This window comes from Diplotaxodon limnothrissa, linkage group LG6 (assembly GCF_057381915.1).
Source record: "Diplotaxodon limnothrissa isolate DT_005_m linkage group LG6, D_limnothrissa_male_GT1.1, whole genome shotgun sequence".
Lineage (NCBI taxonomy): Eukaryota > Metazoa > Chordata > Actinopteri > Cichliformes > Cichlidae > Diplotaxodon > Diplotaxodon limnothrissa.
In genome coordinates this window covers 20,997,188-21,017,203 of record NC_140601.1, presented here as the reverse complement: position 1 = coordinate 21,017,203, position 20,016 = coordinate 20,997,188, and the positions used below count along the sequence as shown (strand labels likewise).

The 20,016-nt window shown below is 39.9% G+C and overlaps 1 protein-coding gene and 2 pseudogenes across 1 annotated transcript; all 3 read right to left on the bottom strand.

The window, feature by feature from the left end:
• Window positions 1–3,233: 3,233 nt before the first annotated feature.
• Window positions 3,234–4,795, bottom strand: LOC146630485 (uncharacterized). Its single transcript, XM_085356940.1, has 2 exons — window positions 4,753–4,795; window positions 3,234–3,985 (listed from the first exon to the last, which is right to left on the bottom strand). The coding sequence occupies exons 1-2, from the start codon at window positions 4,793–4,795 to the stop codon at window positions 3,234–3,236; spliced, it is 795 nt and encodes a 264-aa protein (XP_085213066.1).
• Window positions 4,796–6,178: 1,383 nt separating this feature from the next.
• LOC146630484 (uncharacterized) lies at window positions 6,179–8,843 on the bottom strand (annotated as a pseudogene).
• Window positions 8,844–14,278: 5,435 nt separating this feature from the next.
• LOC146630483 (uncharacterized) lies at window positions 14,279–17,495 on the bottom strand (annotated as a pseudogene).
• Between the last annotated feature and the right edge of the window lie 2,521 nt (window positions 17,496–20,016).

Here is a 20,016-nt window from a genome sequence, read left to right as displayed (position 1 = left end):
ATATGTTCTCTTGGCCATGGATGGAGTTGCACAGCCTCATGAATTCATTTTCATTGATGAAGCTGGATTCGACCTGTGCAAAACAAGACGACGGGGTCGTAATGTCATTGGTCAAAGGCAATTGTGCACGTCCCAGGGCAGCGCAGGGGAAATGTCACATTGTGTGCCGCCATAAGCCTTCGAGGGCTTCTGCATCATCATGCAAAACTAGGTCCATACAATAGCCAACATATACTCACATTTCTAGATGCTCTCCATAACATAGTTGTACAGAACAGACCAGATCAGCCCAGGTTTGTTTCCATCAGGCTGCTCTGGTCCAGGCCTGGTTCTCCAACCACAACCAACTTGAAGTGGTATACTTGCCCCTTACTCACCATTTTTAAACCCTATACAGGAATTTTTTTCGGCTTGGAGATGGCGTGTATATGACCGCCAACCATATGCCCGCATGCCTCTTCTGCAGGCAATGGAACAGGCCTGCGGCGACATTCAGGTGACAGCAATCCATGGATGGTTTCGACATGCAAGAGGATATTTTCCCCGGTGCCTAGCGAGAGAAGACATTGCTTGCGATGTCGATGAGGTCCTGTGGCCAGACCCCAACAGACGGCGGGATCCATGAGCCCACGTATGCACAATTGTCATGATTTTTTGTGTTTACAGTATGGTGTTTTTTCTATTACTGTATTATGGTGTTTTTTGGGTTTTTTTTGCTTTCTCTGAATTCATGGTAAATGGCCTGCATTTGTATAGCGCTTTACTCAGTCCCTAAGGACCCCAAAGTGCTTTACACTACATTCAGTCATTCACCCATTCTCATGGTACTGCAATGTACAATACTGAGTAGGCCTATTTGTTGTTTTGGTTGTTTGAAAATGTGTCTCCTGAAAATATGCCTTCTGAATAAACAATGAAAGACTGCAGTGTTTTATATAAAGTAGACTAGTGTGCTCCCCCTGATCTGTAAGTGTTTGCATATGATGCAAGTATGTGTCATTTTGTCAACAGTTACATTTTGACAAAGGAATGTCAGGTTTTGACAGCAGAGTTTAGGTTTTGAGAGTTTCAATTTGGCACAGATGCGAATGGTATATTTCCCAGTGTTGTGTCGTGTGTACCCAGAGGTTGCCCTTTGTTACAAATTAAAGTCTACAAATCAATGACATCACACTGGCCTATGTTTATTCAGTCTATGATTACATGTCAGTGAGATCTTGGAGCTGCCAGCATGCAAAGCTGCAGCTTTAGAATTTAGGCTCTAATCCTTTTTTCCACCATTTTTTTTTATTTTTCTTCTTCCTTTGTTTCTCAGACATGTATGTTTTTTTTTTTTTCTCCCATCATTTCCTCTTATTGTCCCTTTACATACTCTTTGCCTCGCTCCAGTCTACTGCCAGAGTTTCAGTATTTTATTCACTTAATAGCAGGACAGAATACCACGTGACTGTGGCCTTGTGTTATACCCTCTCTGCTGCAGTGATGCTGCAGACAAACACAAACATCGTGATCAGACATTTAAGAAAAGCCTCTTACAGATGAAGGTCTGTGTCTCTTGACCTAAACACATAATCAAGTTAAATCTAATTTATGTTCATCAGTGCCCCTCACACTGTAACTTAAAGTAATACATTTGTTACTGGTTAATTACAGAAGCACGTTTGTGAGCATAAAGATGTAAGCCTTGGACCATCGGGATGAAATGTGGTTGGGAAACTTAACAAGCATTGATAAAGCTTCATCAGTAGTTCGAACAATGCCTCAAAACCTTCGCTCACCACAGGTGGTTAGCAGACTGTGGTTGTACCATGCAGCCTAATAACATGCAGTAAATTGCAGGTTAAAGCAGTCTGCTTACACATTGTTAAACGAGGGAAGGGAACTAATGTGGCTGTCACATGACCCTTTTGTCCCATTTCATCCCAGCATTTGATTAAATTGCTGCTCACTACTTAAAACTGATCACATAAAACTATTTTTCTTCATCTTTTAATGATTACCAAAGTCTGTGAATCCCCAAATTGTTCAGTTGTTCTTTTTGCTCCCTATGAGGTCACTTTTACCATGTGACAAAAACAACACCCCACTGTACACACTTGAGCCACCAGCAACTTTATAAATCCCCAATAAAAAGCTGACAGGTTGCAATGATGTTCCAAATAACTTATTAAGAAAACAACTAAATACACAGAAAATATTATGAAAACTGGTTTATTTTATATCTCCTAGTTTGAAGTGAAGCAATAAAAACATGTATAAAACATCACAAACTGTAATATTATACAAATGCTTACGTCCTGCTGATGCAATGGAGACATCTTCCAGTGACAGTCTTCATCCGTGTGAGTGTGAGGAGGCTCCTAAACCCACCGACACAGAAGTGCATGTTCACAACTCCCTCTGTGCAGGTGGGGTCAGGGCCCTCCTCACCCTGGGTGAAGAGGGGTGGTGCTGTGGCCAGTCAGGTATGAAGTGCTGAGAGTGGATCTTTGGTCCTCTGTGCAGCTCTGTCCACTCTCAGCTGCCCTGCAAAGCAATAACACGAGAAAGACGTCATTTTAACACAAAACAGCATTTCCATTGTTGGTAGCTGCAGCATGTTGTTAAAATGCAATTTTAAACTCAACATATACACACAATAACTATAACTAAACTTAAACCTACAGTACTGTAGGACGATGATTTACACCAGCTATTGGAAGGATTTAGTCTTCAAGACAGTTTGTAGCCAATGTGAGGTGATAACTTACATAGCTGGAACACAGCACCACTCTCCAGTTTGTCATTTGGTCATCCATCCTTCTCATCGGGTTGGGGTAAGGCTGTCTTCTGGGTGGAGTATCTCTCTGTGTTAGCTCGGTCCTGGGCGTTGAGTGTCTGAAGTGCTGAATGCTGGGAGAGGACAAGTGTAAAGCACCTGAAGACAAAAAGACAAAGAGAAAAGCATGAATTCACAGATCACAGAGTTGTTCACTTTACTTTTCTTCTGTTATGTGTTTTTACCTTACCTCTGATCCCTGAGCCACAGGCTATACCTTATGTAAAAACAAGAGACTACAGTCAGTTCACGACATCATTTTAAACCTTTTCTACTTATTTGTGTTGACATTAAGTACGGACTTACCTTTGTCCTGCATGGTGAGCTAGAGCTTGAGAAAAAAATGTTAGTCATTTACAAACACTGCAAAGGCCAACTTAAACATTTAAAGCTTAAAAACAAGTTCTAACATAATCTAGTCAGAGTCGCTGTCATCAAGTGAAAGGTTAAAAGGCCTTTCCCAGAAGCGTCTGACACCAACAGAACCCGAGGATGTTGAAGGGCCATAAAACGTGTCATCACTTACCTTGCACCTCTTTGCACTTACCTCATCAGTGCAGGTGTCGTCTCCGCTTCTCTTTGCTGAGGAGGTGAGAGCTGAGGTTGAAGGAGAAGCTGAGAGAGTAGCGGAAGAAGGAGCAGGAGAGGAAGGAGCTGAGGGAGCAGGGGAGGAAGCAGCTAAGGGAGCAGGAGAGGAAGCAGGAGAAGCTAAAGGATCACCAACCGGGAAGAGTGGGGCGTTGGCCTGGCCGAAAGGCGGCATGGCGAACGGGGCAGCACCTGGAGCAATAGGATGTTGCCAATCGTGCCAAAACGGCTCTGGAGGGAGCTCCTGGATGAGAGGGGAATCAGCTCTCTCATCCATGGTGTCATACCCCGAGTCGTCACTAGGCCAATCGGCCCACTCTTCTGAGTTGTTCCAGTCAGAGGAATTGTCAGTGTCTTCACTCACCTCTTCGACGTCCTCAGGTATGTAGGGAGGGTACTCACCTTCCTCTTCACTGTCATCAGGATCCTGTGCTTCAGGAGAAGAGGGTGAGGATGGGAGAGGGATATACTCACCATACTCACCTTCACTGACACGCTCGGTATCAGAGTCATCCAGGATCCTGATGACCTCTGGAAGGCCTTCTTCTGCAGGACGCTCAACCACGTAGTCGAGACGACCTGTGAGGAAACAAGTTTAAAATAACATTAAGAATGTAATAAACATCAAGTGCTAAAGGAACAGAGCTACATCTGTTAGTTTGAGCAGACGATGAGAGAAAAGCATTTTAGGCTACATTTATGTCAGACTGAATGACACTTCTACTTGTTCATGCAAGCAAAAAACAGCTAAGTCAACTAAGTTCACATCATTAACTGCTATATAATAAGATATAGTAGTGGCATAACATAAGGATACCATTATTACTACTGTACTATGATTACTGTTTTCATATTCTTTTTTATATTCATTTATTTTTGTTATTTTTTATTATCATGTTTTGTAGCAGGGGAAAAGTTATAGTTTATTTCAATAAAGCCTTTGATCCAAGAAGAACAGGATGTTAGGAAGGGACCGGGATCTGGTGTGTTTACACCTGTGTGTTCTGACGTCATGACATGCTGAAGATGCTGTTACCACAGAGACTGATTTTGGGGCATTTTACAAATTTTAGTCCGTTAAGCTATTTTTAACCAAATCATTAAAAAAGTGTCAAATTTGAAGCCTTCAAATCAAAGTAACACCTTTTTTTTCAAATTCATACACCAGTCGTTAATAATTTCTACACCTCTCCCGGAAAATTTAAAGCATACAAACAATTTACGGGGAAAAATATTGGAATAAGCATATTTTGATAACATTAAAACTTGATATTCACACTGGAACTTATTAAATTATTACAGTCATTTAGTAGCTCTTAAAATAACTGAAGAAATGTTAAAAGTACCTGCAGCTAAGTCCAGGGGGCTGTCGAGTCCACGACGAGCCATCTTCAGGCTTTGCTGTATGAAAAACAAGTACAAACAATCCAAAGATGAAGTACTTGTTGTGGCGAGCAAGTCAAATCCGCTTTCAGTAAATATTTTCCCGAAAACTTAACTTTCCACAGGCTGAGGTTGGAGCAGGTCAAAACAAGTCCAATAGCAAGTGTAAAGGGACGAATGGAACCTTGTGCAGCATTTATATACCCTCCGCAGGCCATGGTTACGGTTGCCAACAGTTTTCTTTTAAAAGCTAACAATAACTTAGCGTTCTCGCTACTCACTATGCTGTTAAACAGCTATATGTTAGCAATGACAACATCGTCCTCAGAAGCCTCACTTTCTTGTGGGGTCCTCAAGGAGTCCAATCTTGGTCCAGTTCTCTTTTCTATTTATATGCTCCCCATGGGTTCAATTTTTTGAAAAACATGGGATCTCATTCCATTGCTATGCAGACAACTCACAGATTTACCTGCCACTGAAACGTGAATCTGTGAGTCGTCTGAAGGGTTTGCTAGATTGTTTGGAGGATGTTGAGGATGGCATGGATGGCTTTTAACTTCCTTAACCTAAATGAACAGAAAACAGAGGTGATTGTGTTTGGTCCCTGTGACCGCTGTGACTTTGGCCCTTTAGGAATTCATAATAATAATAATAAAAACCTTTGCAAGGAACCTAGGAGTGTTTTTTTTTACTCTAATCTAATGTTTGATAAACAGATTAATGCTGCCTTTGCTGTAACTGCTCCTAAGCTCCCTTCACGTCAGGACTTCCCCAACATTGGACACTTTTAACTGACCATTCATCCTCCTCTTTCTCTCATTTTTTACATTCATCAGGTCCTCAGAGTACTCGTTCCATCTTCCCAACACACTCTTTTCACTGTTTAGCACATTTCCATCTTTATCCATCTTACTCCACAAATAGTCTTTTCCTTCGGGGCCGACAAACTGACAACTTTCAACATAATCCATTTGATTTCCAGCTTCAAACTCGTGATAATGACGGACACTCTCTTCACCCTGAAACAGCATTCATGAAATCTTCCTTCAAGATTACAACTACTTGATTTACAGTGGAGTGAAAAAGTCTTTGGCTTCTTCCTTATTTCCTTTTTTTGTATGTTTTTCACATGTGAAAGTTTCAGATCAATAAACAAATTTAAATATGAGGCTATTTAAAAAAAACAAACATCAATCATCCAAACAATTTATTCAAAAAATGGAATTTTGAAACAAGTGAGCTGTAAATACAAAATTGCAGTTGCACTAAAACACATTTTTGCATTGTCCAACTTTCTTATCTCTCGTCTGCTCTCACAGTGAGTCACACACATTTGTATTTACAGAGCACACTTTGACAAGTAGTCTAAACTCTGGGTGAAGTGTGTGATCACACCGAGTCCCAGCTGGTTTGAGGAGCAGACTGAGTCTCTGCAGGGTTTAAACTCAGTCCCTGGAAAACAGACACAGTCCAGTTATATCTGGATGAAAACTGTCTCTGTGAAGGCAGTTTTGTTTTTGTTAACACTCCCTCAGAGAGGGACAGCTGGTTCATGTTTATTTAATCCCATTATCCAAAGACACTTCTACATCATCATCCACAGTTATGGGTCAATGACAATATCAAATAACAAGATCAGAATAACAACCTTAGGATTATTGAGATTTGTACTTACTGTGGTTTCATCCATCTGAGTTTTGTTCCCTAAAATGAGAGAAGAAAGTCAATTTCAGTTTTGTTTTAAAATTCAAAATCATTCAATCTTAAATGTACCTTTATGTCTTGTCCTTATATTGACTGTTGCAGCAGTTATTAAAAGCGCTGCTAATCCCACAGAGACAACAATGAACCTCAAAGAAACAAAAAATCTGTCAAACACAAAAAATGTGATTATTAAAATTATTTGGTTGCAGTTTTCTGTTCCGTGTAAATTCCTTTCTTTTAAAAATGTAACAGCATTTTATTAATAAATGTGCAAATTTCTGTGATATGATTTGTATTTAAAAGTATTTATATACAAAGTTAAAGTGAGTTTTCATTTGCATATCATTTCAAAAGCTCAAATAAATTTAAAATAAACAGATATTTATGCAACCAGCTTAATCTTCAGTCCTGCTTTTGAAGGACTCTTCATTGTTGGGGTTGTTTCTGATTTTGTGCTTATTTCAGTTTTTCTGGCTGGATTCTTTGTTGTTTTTGTGTCACCTGAATAAATGAAAAAGTAAAAGCACAAAAGTTTTTCATGTTTCTCATCTGATGTAAACATGAGAAACAATATTCTACTTTCACACTTGAAATATTTAAGTAAATGTTTGATGTGATTTTACTTATATTAACAGCTGATCCTGATCTCACCTGTTTCCTCACCTGATGGCTGACGGTCGAAAGTAAACAGCTGCACTCTTCTTGTGTTAGTGTCAGTCACTTCACATTTCAATATTTTATGACGTGATGAGTATAAATAATTATTCTTCAGAAAAGACACAGTGGCAGCGCAGTGAGTCTGTGAAGTCACTATTTCTTTGTTCTCTTTGTCCACATCTCGACCTTCAAGCAGCCACTTCACTGCGTGATGACACTGTTCATATGTCAGCACAGAGCAGCTTAACGTCACCGTATCAGTGTCCTTATGTTCAGTCACTGGTGAACATAATGTAACAAAGTGAGACAAACAGAGCGGAAATTAGTCAAGTTATCTTAATCAGTTTCAGTATGATTATTGAGCATTTTATGTCCTGAAAATGTCATGATTCGGCCGTGTGGCAGGCAGGATGAGGACCCAAATTGCAAACTCACAGACACGGGGGATAAACTCAAAATGCAGCTTTATTGCTGACAGGTGATAAACAATAACGATGATACAAAAGCAATGCAAAACTACACTAAACTGGGAAAAGCTAAAGTAACATATACCGGAAGACACGGGGAGAACCACACACGGCATGAGGGAGAACGCGACGCCGAACAGAGGGAGACTCAGACAGAAATACACAGAGGGTAAACGAGGAAAGTGGGCACACACGGGGAACACAGGTGACACTGATAATCATAACGAGACAGGGCGGGGTGAACTGAACATGACATGTACAGGCACAGAGGTTCAGACAGGAGGAGAGAGAGCACGGGGAAAACACAGACATAACGGGCTGGGGAAACATGAAACAACCACAAAGGGAGACGAGGGCTCATAAATACATAGAGGGCACACAGGGGGGAGAGAGAGCACGGGGAGAACTTAGACATAATGGGCAGGGGAAACATGGAATAAAACATAAGGAGAGACGAGGGCTCACAGATACACAGAGGGGCACACAGGGGGTAAAAGCCATGAAGGGAAAACACTTAGGGAACAACACAACAGGGCAACTCAGAAAACATGGCCTAAATAAGGAACGAAATACAAAAATACAAGGAACTAAGAATACTGGGCCCTCATGGCCCAGGACCATGACAGAAAAGATTTGAACTGAAAATATTTTGATGTAAATACTCACAGGTAATAACAGAGAGATCAACCAAAGACTGATGAACCAGAGTATGTGTAGATTGTATTTTGTCTAATTTGTATTGTCGACAATAATAACAACCAACATCCCCGACTGTGAGCTTCTTTATGAGCAGAGAACAGTTCACTGTAACTCAGTCTGTCTGATTTAGTTTTAGCTTGTTCACCAATCTGTCCAAGTGTGATCAGCTCTACGTAGTCCCATCACAGTTATTCTGCTCATCTATCACATTCACACAAGGCAGAGTGACGTCATCTCCAACTTTAATAAACATGGAGGCTTCAGTTACAGATACTGTTGAGAAGATTGAAGAGAAATATGATAGACATTAGAATACAGCACTTTTACAGTTAGAGTGAAGATATTTTAGACACAAGTTCATAAACAGAGCATGCTCAGCTCTCTTATTTACTGTAAAGGTTGTTGACTGTAATAATATGAACAATATTTAGTTTGACTGCTATTTAAGTGTTTCCTGTATTCTTACCTGCGATCTGAATCATGAGCATCAGACATGAAAACATTTGAATCCATCTGAATTCATCCATCGTGCTTCTCTGTCTCACTTCTTTCTTGTTCTTGATCTCGACTGTCACACCCTCTGAACTGATGACTCTGTAAGACTGTTTGTACTTCCTGTCATCAGTGAGATGTCACTTCCTCATCACAGCTTTAGGGATCCAGTTGTTATTTTTGCTGATGATAATGTTTCATAGGTTGAGTATGTCAGCTTTTCATGTGTCTGAAATTCATGATTTTTATAAACATAATTTATTGTAATGAGAAATCACATTCAGCAGGTGCACTTTGTGTCTATTCCCACAGAGCATTTGTGACAGACTGACAGTGATTTAAATACTGATTGTTAGGATGAATTGAAGATGATTAACTGATAAACAGAATCCAGTCAAGCTATTTGGTGATTGGACTCTGATGGCCTTCACGGCTGATTGGATTCCAGCTGATGAAAGAATTTAGGCAGGACCCCCCACAGTCCAGACATGGTGGTGGTTAAGATGGAGAATTGGATGGAGCGCTGAGTAACATGTCTGGAAGGGAGATTGAAAGATGAGCAGGGAGATTTAAAGTACATGAAGTGGAGGCTGATTGTCTTGAAGAAGGCCGGGAGAAAGACGATTGGACTTGACCAGTGATGTCAGCAATCAGCTGGACAGTGTTCGAAAGTGGAAGTGATGAAAAGCTCTGGCCACTAAACACCCAGGAAGTAGACAGAAGTGTGATTATAAGTCTTCCTCATTGTACTCGTGAAGGCTGAACTTAAGCTTCATGTGTTTCACTCCCTGAAAATAAACAGACGACTGAGGAAGTTGAGTGTGTGAAGTTTAAGATAAATGTTTCTATTAATGCAGCTTCTCTTTCTTTAAAATGTAAGAAAATGAAAGCACATAACAAGGTTCTGTTGAAGGGTCAAACACCTCCGCCACCACAGTTGGACTTTTGATGTCTAATAGATCATTTGATTACACAGCTGCAGCTACAGAACATAAAGCAGGTCTGAGACGCTCCTCTTCCTCATTGTTGAACTGAAGACGTTTCTGAGAACTGAAAGTGTTTTGGTGAGAGTGTGGCTACAACAGCAGCAGAGCTCATGAGGTTTGACTTTATAATAACGGACAGTTAAACATCAGAAACACAAACTATTATCACAATTGTTGAACGCTGACAGTATGAAATCGGTTTAAGGGTTTAGAGAGTTTGTGTTCAGTCTTTCACAGTTGTGTGAGGAGAGCAGGAAGGAGGCAGGACAGACTCAAACTATCTGTTGGTGTTTTATTGATATATTTAAAACAGAAATTGTGACCAAGCAAGCAGAAGATGTGTACCAGGGTTGTGAAGCAAAAGTTTCTGGACACATCTGTGCATCCTTGATTATAACTCCTGCAGCAAGTCTCCTCTCCTCTCTTTCCTCTGAGTTAAAACATCCTTTAACATGGTTTACTTGGTTTACTGAAAATGATTTGCAGCTCATGAGCAGGAGGACACAGGAGATGAGGAGGCACAAAATTGAAAATTGAGACAAGTCTTGGGAGTGGTGTCATTAAAGCTGCTGGTAGAGTGCTCAAAGCCTGCGCCGACCAGCTGGCTCCTGTGTTCACCAGACTATTCAACCTCTCCCTGACACATGCCTCTGTCCCTCACTGCCTGAAATTGTCAACAATAGTCCCAGTCCCCAAGTCCACCACCATCAGTAGCCTCAGTGACTACAGACCCATCGCACTGACTCCAGTGGTTGCAAAGTGCTTTGAGAAGCTCGTCCTAAAACACATAAAGGACTGCCTCCCACCCAGCTTTGACCCCCACCAGTTTGCCTACAAGGCAAATAGGTCCACAGAGGATGCAATTTCCACTGCTCTCCACTCCGCTCTGCATCACCTGGAGAATCCTGGGACATCAGTAAGGATGCTCTTCGTTGATTTCAGCTCAATACTATCATCCAAGACATTCTTATAGACAAGCTGGTAAACTTGGACTCCCCCCCTCCACATGTGCATGGATCAAAAACTTCCTCACAGACCGTTCACAGTCAGTCAAGGTTGGCAACCAGCGATCATCCACCCTGACACTGCTGTTGATCATCTATGTGCAATATCTCAGTCTTTCCATGTTCTGTGCAATATTTTTGGCTCATGTGCAATTATTTTGGTCCCAGTCTGTTTCAATGTTTCCTACACATACACCATGTATATAGTTCCACTCACATATGTATACATATACACTGTTTTTTATTTTATTCTATTTATTTAATTATTTATTTATTTTCCGCCTTCGTTGTATATTGGTTTCTCTTCTTACTTTAGCACCTTTGTGGTTCAGCTACCCAATTTCGCTGTGCAAGAAACTGCACAATGACAATAAAAAGCTCTAAGTCTAAGTTTCTAAGTCTCTAACAGGTGACTGTGCAAATACTGGAAAACTGAGGACCTCTGGCGGATAAAAGGAATAATACACAAAAAAGTGCTCAGACATAAACTGTGAGAGTTTAAAATTTGTTCTGCAAAAATAGAATTTCACCAAATTAATAGAAATGCATATTTTCCAGATTACATTACTATAAAAAAGAATATTCAAGATATTGATTCAGATTCTATTTAATCATCATGAAAGACATGTTATAAAACTCATACTGGACTTTTGACACTGCACATATTTCACTTACACAAACTATAAAGGCATTAAAGGCATTTAACAACAGTCATATTATAAGAGAGGATTAAGACTTGAATACACATCTTCTATCAGATTAAAATAACAACAGCGTGAAACACAAAAACTATTAACATTGCTTTAAAGTTCTCATCTAGTTTATATTTACCTATAAAACCAGATGAGATGACATTGATAATATAACAGCAGTTTTCTCTGCTGAGTTGATGTTGCTGATCAGTGGCTGGATGACAAAAACAAAACATAATCAGAATCAGAAAAATGTATTAATCCCTAAAGAAATGATGTGGTTACACAATGATAATAACATCATAAATGTTGCTTTGGCTCATTGACCTCAGGTATTTGAATTTCTCCACCTATATTACCTCTACTCCCTGCAGCATCTCTGTTAAACCTGTCTCCCTCTCATTCACACAACTTCTCTCCAGAACACTCCTCCACCGCTACAGGCCGTCTTTCACCTGTTTCTTAATGTTGTCCACAAACATAATAGACCAGAGACTCCTGCCTGACCTCAACTGTCAACCTACCCATCATCATAAAAATGAGAACAAAATAAAGAGCATAGATTCCTTTCAATACTTTGGATTTCTTTTCTTTTGACAGAGGAAAAATTCAAAATAAGATGAACAGTAAAAACAGGTAATAAATAATAAAAATAGAAGCTAAGGAAGATCTTCAGAACACAAATTTGAAACTCAAATACAACTCAAAACTCTAGGACCATGGCACTGAATCCTGTGTGCTGTTCAATAGTCTAGCAATAGCAATAGTTTTAGTTGTATGTTTTCTATCCAGCCTTCTCTTAGAGCAACTGCTCATATCCATAGCAAAGAACTCCTGGTACCAATTATATTTTCATTTAAAAAAAGGAAAAATAAGTGTATTATAATGTAGCTGGGCACTGTCCCAAAAACTGGTGTTTCTTTAAATCTGTTGGACCCATAAACAATATTCAAGAATTGTCTTTCCATTAAATGCAAATTCATTTTTTTCAACAGCTTGAACTATGTTATTTTAAAATTGACACTAGAGCAGAAGTCACTGCATCATTTCATCATCAACACGACCTGAAAAAAGCTGTCTGATATATAGATAAAATAATAACAAACAAACAAACATATCACTAAACAAAACACCTTATCTTGGTTTTCTAGGTGTTGCTGATGGTGACATAGGAAACTTCAGGATCCACCTAAACAATGAAGAGAAAAACATGCTGACTCCTCAGTAATATCCATCCATCCACTTATCCTTTTTAGTGTCGCGGGGTTGCTGGAGCCTATCCCAGCTGTCATAAGGCGAGAGGTGGGGTTCACCCTGGACAGGTCGCCAGTCTGTCGCAGGGCCAACACACAGAGACAGACAACCATTCGCACTCACAACGCAAAACATGCTAGGTGTGTTTTATCATGATTCATATAATACTGATGATGGATTTTTAGGCTAATAGTTAGGCTAACACATATACCACTCATCTTTTCTTTCCTCACAAAACCGATAAATCCTCCACTTCTTTTAAGTGTCTCCCAGCGCAATTCTTAGCATATTTGGTTCCTGCAACTGGTCCGTCGGGTTATTGTCTCCCCAGAAACACGTTGTGCTTTTGGAAATCAGTTTTTTCCTATTTCCGTTGTCGTTTTTCCTCTTTTCGTTGTGTTTTGTGTGCTTTTGCAGCATTTTTCTTATTGCTGGTGTTTTCTTAAGTTGCAGTGGCCTCTCAGGGCCACCGTACAACTGAGTTGCTAGTCTCCACTATGGCCTAATCTCCTCATGTGTATTTAAAGCCCCAGTTTGCTTCTGTTCTTTGTTATGTTCTATGTTCCTTAGAGGCTAGTTTGTGACTTCCAGGTTTTTAGTGTTGCCTGAATTATTTTGTGTTTTGCATTTTGGCCTGCTAAGGTCAGCAATAAAGCTGCTTTTTGAGTTTAACATGGATTTGAGTTCTGCACTTGGATCCTACTTTGCCAACAGCTATCCTTGAAAATATGTCTCACTGTAATGCAACATAAACAACTCTTCATTCATCACTTTAATTTCTCAGAAATGATGTCTCAAGATATTGCATTTGTGTTTTGACCTCTTACTTCAGGTTTTACGATTCATGGTGTGGTCTACTGATTTTATTTTTGGCCTAACTTTCTTATCTTTTGGATGCTTTTTACAGTTTTCAAACTTGGCTTTTTCAGTTTTTTCAGGCATTCATTTAGAGCAAAACTAGTTGTGGGCAGATAACAAATGAATAGAAAAACATTTTATCTCCAGATGACATTATTGTAAGCAATAAAAAGGAAGAAACTGATACAGATTTAATGGTATTTAACGGTCAATAAACTCATGCTACAAAACCCATAACGGTCATTTAGAAATCTAAAACAAACAAAAGCCGAGCGCTACCCCCAACTCACTAATTGAATAAACAAGAAAAAAATGATAGAAAATAATAAGGCAGTTCTCTCTTTCTGCTTCAGTGCTTAGTTAAAAGTCAAAGTATCAACACACTAAATACAAAACTTGGCAGTTCTCTGAAATCACACACCCAGATCTGTCATAGATGGTTTGGAGGCCAAGGACGGGCCTGCTGCTGCTGTCAGCTACTGCCGGGGAGACTGCTGGAGAGGATTTTTAAAACAGCCACTTGATGATGGAACCAATCAGCAGCTGCCAGCAAAATCCAGCCACTGTGATTCAAAAGATGGCCAGAGCCGTAACAATAGGATTAAATCTATTAAACTAGATAAGATTATACTGATAATACAACAGCAGTTTTTTTCTGCTGAGCTGATGTTGTGGATCAGTGGTATCTGACAGAAACACCAGAGCCTCCAGTGCTTTCATACTTTATTGAAACATCAACTTTATCATAATGTACCTGTGAAAAACAAGCAAAAAACCCAAAACCAAATGTATCAGATTGTGAGACAAATAAATTGGCATTGTGTTTATTATTACCTGTGGTTTCAGTTATATTCTTTCCATTAGTTCTTAGTTTTCTTTTCTTTTGTGTTTTTGAGTGTTAGGTTGAAATTGTTAAATGTTACCATTATTGTACTGCCAAGGTCTCCCCTTCCTAGCAAGTAAAAACCCGGTTAAAGCTGTTCGTCTTGCTTTGTTCACGGGAACAAGTCTGAACTAGCGGGCCTGCTGAAGCGCAGACCCAACATTGAGTGTTTCTTTTCTCTCTTTATTTTACTGAGAGGAGAAAATGCACCACAATGACGTCCAACAAAACAAACGATATAATCTGAGGTTTTTTATGCAGTTATTTTCACTTTTATTTTGAAGGTTTGTCACATGGCTTTTTGTGTTATTGCTTCCTACTTTAACTGACCTTATCTGTGCTTTTCATCTTTCTCCCTGTTTTGTAAATATTCCAGAGTTTTCCTTGTCCCTTTCTCCTGCTGGATTTACTGGATTTTGTATTGTGTCTGTGTTTTTTACTTTTCTCTGTGTTTGCATGCGAGATAAACATAACTTCACCGTTAATTTATAAGCAGTGTTAATTTAATTTTCCAAAACTCTCACGTATGGTTTTTCATATCCTCCCAGTTGTAGACATCTGACTCTCGATTATCTGCTGAACCACTTAAACTCAGGAAATCCAAAATAATCTCATGAACATCATCTGCAGTTATTAGAAAATAACAAGGATGAGAAAAACAACCAAAAGACTTTTAACTTGCTGAGTTACTTACTGTGGTTTGATCCATCTGTGTTTTCTGACCTAAAATGAGATAAGACATTTTTTCTGTTTCAAATCAAACTTAAAAATCATTCAAATTCCTCAATATTAAATTTACCTTTAGTTCTGCTCCATGTGTTGACTGTCACAGCAGTGATTAAAAGTGCTGCTAAACCCACTGAGACAATAATGAACCTCGAAGATACAGAAACATCTGAATAAAAGAAAACATCCAAACTTGGCATTACATAATAAAAAAAATCAATAACTTTATATCAAACAAATATTTTAAAATAAATGTGATTATATCTCATGAAACATTTTCATTTTTTCTTCTTATGTCGTCCTTATTTAGGTTCTTCATTTATTTAATCGGGCACATTTAAATCGAAATTATTATGTTCCACTAAATATTATCATTAAAAAGGATTACAAGAGTTTACATGACATAAGGATGTGTTATGTAAGTACCTTGTGAATCATCCTTCATTGTTGTTGTGGTTGCTTCTGCTTCAGTTGTGTATCTCTTGGTTTTTCTTGTTGGTTTCTGTGTTGTTTTTTTGTCATCTGAATAAATGAAAAAAGAACAATCAAAAGTTTTTTCACATTGTTCGCGTGTTAGAAATACATCCATCCATTCGCTTCCGCTTATCCTTCTTAGGGTCGCGGGGGGTGCTGGAGCCTCTCCCAGCTGTCATAGGGCGAGAGGCGGGGTACACCCTGGACAGGTTGCCAGTCTGTCGCAGGGCCAACACACAAAGACGTCATTCGCGCTCACATTCACTCCCGCATTCACACCTATGGGCACTTTGGATTAATCAATTAACCTATCCCCACAAGCTGACAGAGGCGAGGCTGCCGGACACTGGCGCCACCGGGCCCTCTGACCACCACCAGTAGGCAACAGGTGAAGTGTCTTGCCCAAGGACACAACGACCGAGACTGACGGAGCCGGGGCTCGAACCGGCAACCTTCCGATTACAAGACAAACTGCCAACTCTTGAGCCACGATCGCCCCAAAATTATAAACACAACAAAAGCTATTTTGCCCAAACACCTGAAATACATCTAATTAATATTTTAGCTATTTTTAGTTGTTTTAAACAGCTGATCGTGAGCTCACCTGTTTCCTCATCTGAGGTCTGACAGCTAAAGGTAAACAGCTGCACACTTCCTGTGTTAGCATCAGTCACGTCACACTTCATTTTCTCATATCTTGATGGATAGATATAGTGAGACTTCCAAAGGGTCACAGTAGTGGAGCAGTCAGTCTGTGAGGTCAGTATTTCTTTGTCATCTTTGTTCATATCTTGACGTTTAATCAGCCAATTCACGGTGTGATGACACTGTCCATATGTCACCACAGAGCAGTTTACAGTTTTTATCAGTTGCTTTGGTGCATTTCTCACAACAAAATTGATCTCTGCACCACTACTAAGGCTCTTCTCAAAACAATTGGTGCAAACTGCAAAACATGGTGGATAACTCGCAAAAGTGAGTCACCTCATCAAAAAGAAAAGTCAGTTGCTCAAAATAAGTAGTCAATGCTTCAAAAGCAAGTCCCTTAATCAAAACAGATAATATATTCATCAAAAGCAAGTACTTATATCAAAGTGTCAGGGCTGTCACAATTACAAGTCATTACACCAGCACCTTTGGTCACAAAATCAAATGGTTTGAACAGGTTCTCATTGTGACGGATTTCTTTGTAGGTGCTTCCCAATGACTAATAATAAAAAGATTAACCTGAGACAGATGAACCAGAGCGTTTAGAGTTTGTATTTCTCCTAATTTGTACTGTAGGCATGAATAAAGACCAACTTCCTCAAATGTGAGCTTCTTAATAACCAGAGAACAGTTCGCTGTAACACTCAGTCTGTCTGATTTGACTTTGTCTGTCCAAGTGTGATCAGCTCTACTGTTGTTTTGTGTCTTGAAACAAAGGTCCATTCAGTACTGTCACAGTTATTCTGCTCATCTATCACATTTAGACAAGGCAGAGTGACGTCATCTCCAACTTTCATAAAAATGGATATTTCAGTTTCAGATACTGTTGAGAAGATTGATGAGAAATATGAAAGATAAATTAGAATGCAGCAGTTTTACAATCAGAGCGAAGATTTTAGACTCGGGTCTGTAAACATGTCCCATATTTCCCTAAAACAACAGTACATGCTCAGCTTTCTTATTTACTGTAAAGTTTATTGACCATAGTAATACTGATAATATTTAGTTTTGTTGCTAATAAAATGTTTCCTGTATCCTTACCTGGAATCAGAATCATCAGCATCAGAGATAAAAACATTTGAATCCATCTGAATTCATCCATCGTGCTTCTCTGCCTCACGTCTTTCTTGTTGTCGATCTCAACCGTCACAGTCTCTGAACTGATGACTCTTTTTACTTCCTGTCATTAGTCAGATCTCACTTCCTCACTGCAACTTTAGTCATTTGTAGTTCTTTCTTCTTGTTGGTATTGAGTATGTGAGCTTTCTCTGAAATTGATGAATACATTTAAATATTAAACAAAGATGACACAAATAAACACAAAATGCAATTCCTAAATGAAGTTGTTTATTATTAAGAGGGGAAAAACCTATATGGCCCTGTGTTAGACCAAGTTAAATGTGCGACAGTGTCAAAGTGCTATAGACAAGGATGCAGGGATCAGGTCTCCAGGGAATCTGCAGGGAAAAGCAGGGGGAACACACTCACTCTCCTTCTGTCTCTCTTGGCGTCTCACCAGTCTCTCACTCCTCTCTCGTACCAGAATTTCTGTAAGGAACAAGGGCAGGTCCAGGGTGTCTGTACACAGGGAAACGACGTGTTAGCACAAGATTCAAAATCCAAGAGAACTAGATTACTAGTGTCCTAGCCAGGACTTCACTAACATGAGTCAAGCAACAATCCAGCAAAGAGCAGTCTAACTTCTTCCCGTAAGTAGAGGCTGGTTAATGAGACGCAGGTGTTCACCATCTCCCAGGTATGTAGGCCAAAGGCGGGAGCCCACAATGGCCTCCGCCCAGGCGATAGAGGGAGAGAAAAACAATACCAAAGCCCACTTGTAGCAGAATATTTCTCAGGCAGACGGTGACACTATAGTTTTTAAACATAACAAAAATCAGACGACGACTGGTTTGATTTAACTGTGGTGATGTTTAGATTGCTCGAGTTGAAAAACGTGTTGCCGTCCAGTTTGTGTGAAGTCAGCATTACAAAGCAAATGCAACAACCTATTAACAAAAAGTCCTTATATTTACTGTGATAGTTGACCTGCTGCACTCTTGGTCTTAAAGCAAATTAGTGTTGTTTTAAGCTTTAGAAAATGAGAAACAGTAATGTTAAATATATATGTATCACAATGGAGTGGACTTTGAGAGATAGTTTTATCTACTCTGCAGCATAAGCTGAAAAACCAAGGCAGGATCCATGAAGCTGAAACACGTCAGCAGAAGGAGGAAAAGGTGGTGAGGCAGGAAAAAGAGACTAAGAAGGTACCTCAGGCCACCAGGGTGGAGAGAGACTCACGGTTGAATTATGAGGTACAGTAAGCCTGAAAAGACAGGAGTGCTTCAGCTCGCTGTGTCGTTGTCAAAGAATGACAAAGAAAGAATCTAGTTGTCGTCCTGCAGAGGCAGCCCTCTCCGCCCATCCCAACCTTGCAGAAAAAGCTGGCAAATCTTGCGCCATCTAGGCCCTCCTCTGTTTTTAGCCAGCGCTCGTCTAGAACTCTGAGTAACTCATTGCAAAGACTGCAAATTTTTTCACATTTTGCCCTGTATGACAACTCTATAAATAAATAAAAATGCATTCACAGAATTGCTCAGTGTCAGCACCAAACCACCCACCACCCAATGAAATTCCCAGCCAGCAGGGTAAGATTTGTGCAAATTATAAACCTTTATTTTCCTGATCCCTGCCCTGCCTTCAGTCCCCTGTCGTGCTTCAGATGATCAACAGGAAGTGTTCAGTTTGCTGTCAGCCTTACGTTGGTGTCTGAGGAAAGAGCGGTGACAACTGGAGGTTCAGATGGGTTGCACAGATTCACACGAGACCCACTACAATCTGGTAAACAGGTATTGCAGTCAGGCACCACTGAACAGCAGGGTAATGTGTGCAGGCATAAGATGCCAGAACAACAGGGATTTCTATCTTTTGTGCCAGGCTTAGAATCAGTCATTTAGAGACGCTGCTATGTTGAATTTAACCCAGTTAACCCCCAGATGTGGTGAGGCAAAGACACGATACTAACTCTGGGCTGTTAACGTGTGATCTTAATTTGATATTCGTAGTGAAGAATGTATTCAGTACAATGTTTTACAAGACATTTATTCATCTGTGCTTGTATTCAAGTTTACAGCAAATCATCTGAGAAATGCCTTTGAACTGGTGCCTGTTTCTGGGCTTTTCTTTTGTCACAAACTGCTCACAAAGAAGGACGAATGCTTTAGGAAACAAAAGCTTTGGAATGTATTCTGCAAGTACAGGTCAAACGTAATAGCCTCATTGTTTTATAGCAATGCTGAATTAACTTATGTCACTGCAGGACAGTGCAGCCAGTGGGGCTGATTGTTATAGTCACTGTGCACGACAAGAAAGCATTTGACATGGTGAACTGCTGCCACGGTTTTAGAGAGACGTCTGTTTGTTATTAGAAGTAGTTGTTCTGTTTAATTTGGGGTTTTTCTCCTTTGCTTCTTCGTAGAAGACGACCAATCTGCACATCGAGAAGCTGTCCTGTCTTCAGCTAGGAGTCCTTCTCCAGCTGCTGCACATGCTAACAGGCAAAACATCAGGGAGTAATACAAGCTTTTAATGCTTATGTGAACCACAGGCGTGCTTATAATGTA